We start from the raw sequence: 10,411 nt of genomic DNA on the forward strand, positions 1-10,411 counted from the left end.
ATATTCCTTCCTTCTTTCACTTCTAAGAAATTTGAGACATTTTAGAGATTCTATTGTACAGATATTTTTGTTAAGATATTTTTGGTAGGAAAAGGCTATTGCTGCAACTATGAGTCATACAGTCAAGTAAAAAATAGTTTATTAATATAATTGCAGTTTGCATAATACATATATGCGCAGGCTACCAAACATCTAAAATACTTAATACAGGCTACTAAAATCACACCAGTGAAATGCAAAAGCCCCTCAGAGCTGCCTGTGTCATACTTTCTCCTGGCAATCTATTTCGTTTCCCTTTTCCCCAGAGTTTCTCAGATATCACTCCTGCACCAAGCAGGTTTTTATATGCACTATTCTCTTTACCTCTAAGAGACAAACACTCATTATTACTGGAGGTCTCGTTTTTCAAAAAGCTGGTTAAATATGTATACCATCTGTAAGAAATCCATTTCTATTCAGTGCCCCAAGATGATCATCCTTTTATTCTGATGACTTCTTTCCCAAATCACCAAGTAGCTCTGTTTTGAGCTCTTTTGATACCTCCTGTCTCCCAGTCCAACATTTGAAGTGTTACTGAATTTTCATTTGCAAGGCCTTTGTTCTACTGTGGAGGTGTGAACTTACCTATTCAGTCATTCATTTCACATTTTGGTCCCTGAGGCAGCAGAATGAATTTGCCTCAATAAAATGCTGTAACAGCTGAGCTTTGATTTCACATTATAAAGACAAGCATAGAAGACTTCTTGGCATAAGTTGTGTTTAAGATGTTTGGCTATACTGATTTATTCCTGCTGAGGATTTGTCTGAAATGCTTTACTCTCTCACCCGTTTTTTAACTTTCTTCTGTTTTCTCTTCTAGGGCAACAGGCTTTGGCTTTTTGAATGCACTATGCAAAGCAGCAGCTGTACTGGGAAACTTAATATTCGGTTCCCTTGTTGGTATCACCAAAGCAATCCCTATTCTCCTTGCTTCTACTGTCCTAGTATGTGGAGGTCTGGTAGGACTTCGCCTTCCTGACACAAGAACCCAGGTGTTGATGTAACTGGGAAAAGCCATTTACTATTTATTTATTTATTTCTTCGTACAAATGTCAACTCTCCTGACCAATGGTGCAAAGGCTTCAGATTCTCAATACTTTGTAGAGTGCTCAAATGTCAAAAATCAAACCCAAAATATATTTGGAGTGATAGAGATTTAGAAACCTCTATATGAAAGTTTTAAATTTCAATTTTGTTTGTGTGCATACATCACTATTCAAAACCACTTAAAACTGCAAAGCTACCTCTTAGAACACTTCTGGTGACATGTCCAGGAAGGTAAAAACCATACTGATCATTAGATATTTAAAATGTGAGCAATCATATTATTTAAAAAATTTGGCCATGGCATTTGGAGCTTTTGTAAGAGTACAGACGCGCAAGTCAATAACTTAGCAGTATTGGTGCAGAGAGTGCTAATGTATCAATGCATGCAGCATTAATCAGGAAACTCTACAGACCACATCAGGACTGAGAATAGCAGGATCTCTTTAAAATGTTAGCATTAAAAATTCAATACAAATACATTTATAAAATTATCAAACAAAAGAGGCAGATCCTCTGATGACAGGAACTGACATTGCTTTCAGTGGAGCTAAGACAACTTGTATTAGTTGATGAACTATCTGCACTTTCAAGTTTCAGGGAACAAATCTGGTATAACACATAAGGAAAAATTTATCAGTATTTCTTCTAATTATATCTGACAACATTCATTAGGTGGTTGAACCATTGCCAAAGAAATTAGGGTCTCAGATAAGGTCACAGTGTAGTAAGATAGAGGTTTTTTTCATTAATTTGTCTCTTGCTCATTTATATGAACTTGGCTTTGGGTAGTAGTATCTATCACTGCATTCTGTGTCAGTCATTGTCTTGGTCATCCTGAAAGAGTCACTAAAGTCCACATAGGAAGATCATTCTTTACATTTAAAGTTCACTATTTATTTACCGATTCTAGAAGTTGCATTTTTCAGTTACTAACAAATGCTTGTGCTACAAGTTGTAGCACCAAATCGTTAGTCCAAGAGGTCTTTTTCTGTTGTTAACAAATGAGAAAGGTGGCTGAATTAAAAAAGCATGTGTATGGAAAACTAGCGAGTGTTTTTTTAATGTTGAAAATTTAAATATGATATCGTAAAAAACAAAGTTTAGGAATTGTGTTTATTTTGGAATATAAATAGTCAAGACATATGAGATTAAATATTTTATATTTAAATCTGACTTAAACATGTCTTTTAAATTTCTAAACAATGATATAAAAAAGGAGGAAGAATTATTTTTCACCAAGTTTCAGGTTAAGAAAAAAATGCTGGCCTTGGTTTTGCATCTGTGGCTTTTGTCCACTAGTCATAGCCTTAGTATTATTTCAAGGCTGTTTTCTCCAGTGAGAATTACATTTGAGCCCTCTTTTTCTGTGCCATTCATTAGTAGCATGTGTCCACCTTCTTGTACTTACTGTGCAACGTATTTTGAAATCTGAAGCCTCTGTACATATTTGGAGTAAACATCAACAGCAATGGTGAAATATTACATTGTCTTGCTGTGCACCGTCCGCTTGAAATAGTATATTCTGTCCATCTCTGTATGTAATTCTGAAAAACATCCAGATCCAACACTTTATGCCACCTGACCAGTATGGTGAAAACGGGCCACAGAAAAACAAGGTTTGACTTTTGAGGGCTACAGTTCAAGACTAACACACTAAAATCTCATTACATGCAAAATTATGCTGATCAGAAAGCTGGTTCTTATCATAAAACCTGAGTACATCATAGGTGTGTGATTAAGTCTGGATGAAGTGGAATACAGCAACAATAGGAATCAGTAAAGATGAACAAGATTCTCAACTGCACAGACCTTACATGGTCCGGAATGAAAGTGAATGTTCTAAGGTAGAAAAAGGGAAAAAAAAAAGAATAGTGTTTAGGAAAGGGAAAAAAAAATAACTGAAAAGAGGAACAAAGAAAAAATCCACGAACATTTCCATCATACAAAACAAAACTTAAAGCCAGAATTTCCCTAGCTGGTGAAAACTAGGTTGAACTTAGTTGGCTCAACAGTTTTGAACTAGTGAACAAGCCACCATCAAAACTGTTTGAACAATCAATTGTTTGGGCTTGAGTGCAGTGAAGATTTGTCTCATATAAAGGCAAAAGGAGTGAATGCAATTTCAAGCTATAACTACTTAGATAGGTACAATCCACAGGCTGGTACAGAAATACTTAATCTATGGAGATCTAGACACAAATGTTACTTATGTCACAAGCAAAAGTGATTTGACTGGTCTTCAGTGAATTTGTGGGTTTTTTTGCAGTTTCCAAAGCAATCTCAGGTAATAAATATTGGACAGTAGGAACTGCACTTCCTTTCTTTGTCTATTCACTTACATCTCACATAAAGAATCACTTAGTGGCTTGGTTAGATACCTGATACACCACAGAGAACTGATCTTGATAGCATATGTGTATCAGAGCTATGAACATATATAATAAGAACTACTTTTTTTTCTGTTTTGGTCACTGAACTGACTGATCACTAAGTGGAAACTCTTTTCAGTCTAAATTGAAGTAGGATATAACATCTAGTGCTCTTCTCCATTAAAGCTGAAAGACTCATCCCAATGACAGCAATGACAATAAGTACGATGGCTCTTGAAGACAGAGAAGTCTGAAAGCATTTAGAACGGTATTAAACATGATGGTCAACTACTTTAAAATTCAAAAACAAAAACTACAGAAGAAACCACACATTTTCATTTTTGGCAGAGAATATTTATTTAATTTTAGTCCTTACAGGTTGCCTGATAGCAGAGCTTGATTTAGCAGATTCTTATTTCTTGAAAGCAACTTATTGTGTTTGAACATTTTAACCAGATTGGTTATATTCATGTTAGCACCTTGTTGGTTGGAAGCATGTACTACTACATTTGATATGCATTGCACTGATTACTGAGTATGGACTCCTAGCAAGGGAACCAGGTCTAGGTGTTAATGGTTTCTGGAGTCCTGAAGGGGATTGTTAATGAATAACGTATTGGGAAGCCTTCTTCCTCTATGCTTGATTTTAGCCAGTGCCTTTCCAGAGGTATGTACTACAAAATTTTGACACGGGTAAAAAAGTGTTAGCCCTCCTTCCTAATGGCTCCAGTGGTCTACTCTTTGTTCATCATCTTAGAAAAGTGGGGCAAAGTAAGACTGCTAATTCAGACTCTGCTCTCTTTCTCTTCCTGCTATTCCATTAATTCCATCCCGAATTGCTTTTCTTACGAGAGGGCGAATCTTAAAGATAGTCAAAACTCACTGCTCATGCTCTCACTTGCTTCCGACTTTATAGTAACATTCAGCAAGAAGGTTCGCTACATAACTTTTGCAATTTGTCCATCCCTTTTTAAATGGAGATGGAAAGTGACCTCAAAAGTCCTTCAGATTATTTTATCCTTTTCAAGCAGCCAGACTCCACATTTCCTTACATATCAAGAAGGCTGAACAAATACAAAGAGGGGTTTCCTGTCAGAATGACCCTTGCTGAGCCTTTTTTTGCTGTAGGTGCAGCTGTGAGGTAATCTTGTCAGTGCACCTAGTGTAGCTCCATGTGAAAGAAATATTATTCTCTGTTTTGTTTTTAGCTTTTCCTTCCACGATGGATCCTTATCTTTGTGCAACTGCTCATGAGGCACAACTGCTGATTCCAATTTTTAGAAATATAATACAGTCCTCCGCCCCTCGTATGGACAGCCTCTGTGTGCTGGTCTTTAGCTCTGTGCCCCATTCTGAGTTTTAAAATGATCTTCATTAGTCAGAGAAAGATGTTTACATCCAGTTGCACCTCTTTACCTAAACAAGATGATATCATGCTAATACAACCTACAAGCCATGTTTCCTGTTTAATAACCTGGAAATGCAATTGAAATTTCAATCGCAATGTTAAAAAATGAAGTCTTGCACTCAGGGGGTCAAACACACAAGAAGTGAAAACAGAAATCCTTCACTTCCTCTGGAGTCTTGAAAGAAAACACATGTTCAGTAATAATATTCCAGAAGAAAACATGTCTGAGAGACTGCTTTTCCTCTGCATATCCTGCCTTCTTGTTCGTTAAACTTACTGTAAAACATTAGGTATTTGCCTGAATTAGTACCTTCCAATGCTGCTAGTTCAGGAAAAATAGCATGAAAAGGCAGACTTTTGCCTGCAGCTTGAAGGCAAGACAGGGATCAAGCAGTGCTGTGGAATTAGCAGAGACATGTTAGCCAAAAAATCTGGAACTTAGTTCAGAAGCTGAATTAAATAGAAAGCACCAATGTATAATGCTAATTGCAGGTATCCTTTACCTTCACTTACCCTTATCCAGTCTGCAGCCAGTCCATATGCTGAAATAAGCCTGATTTGCATTCTTCTAATGTTGATAATTTCAATCAAATCATGCAAAATATTTTTGGATCCATTATTGTTATCTGCATGCTTTATTTTTGTTGCAGTGGTGAATACGCTATTTCTTAATGCAAAGGAAGGATCCTCCAATATTTAGTCCTACTCCAGATGAGTAAGATTGTTACAGAACTTCATGCACATTCAGGACCTCTCTTTGATGCAGTGACCTAGCATGTCAGAAACAGAAAAAAGACAAAATGGGCCTGATTTACTTTTCTCATTTGATAGCGGGTTGAATTTATCTCCAAAGATGCTGACCTGTAATATATAGCCATGCTTTCTAGCCCTTCAAGTACATACTGTCCAACTAAAAATGAATAAAGCAATAATTTTTCTCCTCCCACAACATACACACAGCTGCGTTTACCAGGACCAAAATTCTTAGGAAAAAAATGGGGAAAAATACAGGTGTGATCGCTTTCTGTGGCAGATGATCTTCCCTGCTTGACAAAGGTATAGAACATATTGACCAGCACACAGCCCAATAACCGAAGACTGGAGATTACTTAACAACAAAGGTATCTGGATGAGGATAACCTGACACAAAAGTATTGTCCTTTCCGCCCAGGGTATTCATGAATACATATTTTAATGCCATATAACCAAGAAGATTTGTACAGATCTTGCCCCTACTCTGGGCTTCAACACTTCTGAGCTGTAGCCTGACACATCAGTCTGCAAGTGAGAGAGAAATTGCTGGCAGGCTGGCTTTCATCACTCTCTCCACACTAGCCACCCAAGCTCATTTTGCTTGGTCCTAAGGATCTGCGCTTTTGCTCAGCCTCCTACTTTCTAATTTTGGACATCTCCTACCTGCCACTCAGTTTTCACCAGTAGTCCTGACCAAGCAAGTTGAAGCTACTTGCTGCTAACGGACAGCACTCATAACTCATTGCAAGCACAGTACTCTGCAAAAGTGCAATGTTGTATGTGTTGTTCCAGTTTCATCTGTGTCTAGTGCTAGAGTTGTCACCCAGCATTTCTCTCTGATAATACTGCATGTTTTCTAACCTATAAGACGTCTTTTATCCTTTTAATGTCTGCCTTGTAAATATATGCCTGTCCCCCTCTGACTATGTGATAAAAGTAATTTTGTGAATCTCACATAGGCCTGTCTTACCCATTTAAAAGGTGGTACTTCAGGAGAAAATGGTCACAAAAAAATAGTGAAAAGGAATAAAATTAAATGCAAACCAAGAAGAGTAAGATTTCAAGGCCTAGGCTTCAATTACTTTTATTTTTGTCAGCTGTTCTCCTTAAATCCTAGGCTGCAGCTATTTAATACTGTATATTGTAAAGAAGTATTACACAGTTAGAGGTGAATACATACACAGACACATGTCTGGCTGAGTATACACACATATATACACATACAGTTCCCTGTAACACAGGTGGGTGTAAGTCTTACAAATCACACTCTCATCTCATTCTCCATAACACTGTGTTATTTTTGCATTATGCATTATGCTTAGAACTAAAGTAAAATCCTCCTCCATTCCTTGTGCAGAACCTTTACTTATTCATGTGCAAAATTGTTGGGATGCCAAGATTCATCTTAGCTGATCATTAGCTTTCATCATTGGAAGGGAACTCCTGAAATGCTCTGAAAATGAGCTTTGACTTTCTTGTAGCCTTCCCTGTCCCCACCCTACCATGCCAAACAGCAAAACATCATATGGTCAAAGACGCTGGTCATGTTCCAGTGACTAGGAGACACAGCACTCTCAGATACATAAAATCCTAAAAGCTATGAATTTTGCCTTACACAACTAGAAGTCCTTCAAAATGTTCCATGGGGATCTCAACTTGTAAACTTCTGTGTAACATTATGAGAAAATGTCTGTGTCTTGCTGTATTGTATGTTTTCATTGTGTCTGCACACATAGCTGCTCTTGTTCTAGTAATGTGGCCAAATAATTGTTTGCTGCTGTTCTTGTCAGCAACCTTTGACCAGCCTGAAACAGAGCCATTGCCAGGGTGTCTTTCGATTGATGATTAACGCCCACAAAGATCTTCTACAGTAATTACAGCTATAATTCAAGCAAATCTAGGGTGAAAATAGCAGCACATGCACACAGAGCAGTGAGGGTGGAGCGAGCTTTTCCAAAAGCTCTGGCATCTGCTACATTTCTCCTCCCCTGTTTGCAGGACATTTGCTCTTTGCAGTGTGCTTTGTTTGGTGAAGGGCACAATGCTACCAAACTAAGAAAGTAGCAGCAGAAAGACTTTATTCCTTCCACAGGACTTAACAATGTATATTTGCTATAGGAAAGTAAACTCTATATGAAGGTTAAAACAAACAAACAAACAAACAAAGCCAAGCAGCTTGCAATTAATTTTTTTTCTTTTATTTTTTCTTCATGTGTTCTAGGAGTTGATAGACTGAATACCAATCTATACCAAACCTTTGGGAAGAGACTATGAAAGGGTAGCAATGCTTACATGACAGTACTTTTGGAAAGGTAGTGGGTCTTTCCAAAAGGAAAACCTAGTCACTGAGAGACTGTGATTACGAATAGACAGTTTTAAGTAGAAAACTGCTGTTCAGATTCAAAGTAGTAGTACATAATACTAGCTTCTATGCAGAAATTTGTAAACATAGATTAAATCAGTAGTTTAGAAGGAAAAAGAGAATATTAATACTTGGAGAGCGACTTACAAAACACAACCGCCCATTATCTCTTTTGGACAAACCATACAGCTCTTTCCTGTTTCTTCCTGCCACAGATCCCTTCTGATAAGGTGACTGATTTCATTTGTGCCCCACTAGTGAAATTCAAATTTTTACTGACATTTGCAACAAAAATGAGAGCAGGCACAAAATTAGCCTCTAGGAAAACTAGCTTATTTATAAAGAGTTTTTAAAAATGCACCAAGCTGTTCATGACTGGATTGTCTTCCTAGTTGTTCAGGATCCTACAAAGTGTCAAATTAAGCTGTATTTTATGTGTAAACTGATCCCTGTTTAAATCAGTGAAGCAATTTGCATGATTGGGATCTTAGCTTTCTCTTTCAAAAATATTAAGTACATGATTGTGTATAATGTCATGCTGGGATTGCTGTTGCAAGAGAAATGTGGGGGTTTAGGCCTTATTTTTAACATGAATAACTTTAGCCTGGCTATTTCCTATGAATGTAATGTTTCCCAAACAGTAAAAGGATTTATAATAGCACCCCATGCTGCAAGCTTAATGAATCAACTGACAGCTTATTATTCTATAGAACATTGTATTAAAAATCCCAACTAAAACTTCACCCAGAATTGCTGTATTACCTTCAGCTGCATAACATTGTAACAACTGAATAGTATCTCCCACTTGGCTTCGAATATGTTTGGCAATGTACTAGACATAACTGGATTTTTTTATTTTAAGTGGGCAGTTTCCTCTGCGACAATGAAATATGAGCAGAAGTCAGACATCAAGGATAAGGTAAAGTAGAGCTTTTTGCCTTCACTATAATTTATTGTCATTGTCAGATTGCTGATTTTCTTAAAAACTTAATCGCATTTTGTAATGCTGAGCCACAGAAGGAAAATATGTGTTCTTTCGTAGTTTTTCATGAGCTATGTTCTGCTCCCAGTTTATCCTACTAAACTTCCACTCAAATTTCCAACTACTCTGAGCCAACTAGGAGTACAGTTTTTCAAACTGTCTTTCATGTACAAAAGCACAGGTGTGTAAGTGTGCATATGCTGTCAAGAAATTCATAACCATTTCTGACAGTCTCCATATCTTAAGGCGAGGAAACATGTACATATTGTATATATGGTAATGAGCTACTTTGAAGTTGAATTCCCATTTATACATGTTTACTTCTAGATCTGCTAATCTGCAACAAGATCTTGGCAATGGTCCTGACTTCTCTCTTTCTTTCTTTCTTTGTTTTCTTTATGGCTGTGTGTGATCTCCTGCAAAGCAGGTTACAGTCATCACTATTGTATATATGTGTTTGCATGTGTGTGCCTTGATAAATTCTCTCTTTGGAGTTCTGAATTTTTCATTTCAAGTCCAGCTGGTACAATTGTGAACTCATCTTTCCAGTATGCTCCTCTGTGTTGGATTGCCAACTTCCAAAATGTTTGACCAAGTGTTTTGATTAAGTCCCCTGAGGAAAGCTCCTTGTATACTTGTGAAAGGGCATGCTCTGTGTAAGATGACTGTGTACAGTATAAATCTATAAAACGTGGAAGTGTTTATAAATTTATCTGCCAAATATTTATCATCCATGTAAGAAATGCAAAGCTATTTAGTGTACATCAGATTAATAAAGGGGATATTTTGCTTCACTATATTCAAATAAAGATTTGTTCTTTGCAATGAATACATATCAGGTGTGATGATAGCCAGAACATCATTCTTTACTATCCATAAATCACTACAAAAACAAAAATCAGTTGGCTTATGCTAATTAGTTCTTTTAGAAAGGCTCTCTATGTATCTCATTTTTAGTGCCTGTAATAGAAGTTGAACATGTACTAAAAGCAAACATGGAACAAGTTAATACAGTTAAAGAAATTTAAATGACTGTAAAAAAAAGAGTAAAAGTTGCTATGGTTGCAAAGATAAAGTTCTCTAGTTAACCATCTGGGATACATATTTTTATGGTACATAATTGCACAAAATAGACGTCTGGCCTTTCACTACATAACTGCACTCCGGGGGTATATTATCACCCAAAGGGTCTAATCTAACTCTACGTGAAAAGCATACTGCTGCAAGGTATGATGATCCATGCATCTGAAAGGCCAATGAGAGTTTATGCAATAAACTATGGTTCCATAAGAACTTGGTATTCTCCAAAAAAAAAAAAAAAACTCAAACCAAAAAAAGCAGCAGTGCAACAATATAAGCTCTTCATTACATTTGTGCACTAAAGGCATCCAAAAAGCTTCAACAGATCAAACATGGTAGCTTTAAAATAACAAAAACTGCTGAGTTATTTA

General features: G+C 36.8%; 1 protein-coding gene across 1 annotated transcript in view; it reads left to right on the forward strand.

Annotated features, from left to right (window-relative positions):
* SV2C (synaptic vesicle glycoprotein 2C) overlaps positions 1-9,791 on the forward strand; it is a 112,174-nt gene extending 102,383 nt beyond the window's left edge. The window contains exon 13 of the mRNA XM_030470881.2: positions 860-9,791. Coding sequence (XP_030326741.1) covers positions 860-1,043 — 184 coding nt within the window. The 3' untranslated portion in view covers positions 1,044-9,791. The remainder of the gene's footprint in view (positions 1-859) is intronic.
* The last annotated feature ends 620 nt before the right edge of the window (positions 9,792-10,411 follow it).

The sequence above is a fragment of the Strigops habroptila genome, chromosome Z (genome assembly GCF_004027225.2).
Source record: "Strigops habroptila isolate Jane chromosome Z, bStrHab1.2.pri, whole genome shotgun sequence".
Taxonomy (NCBI): domain Eukaryota; kingdom Metazoa; phylum Chordata; class Aves; order Psittaciformes; family Psittacidae; genus Strigops; species Strigops habroptila.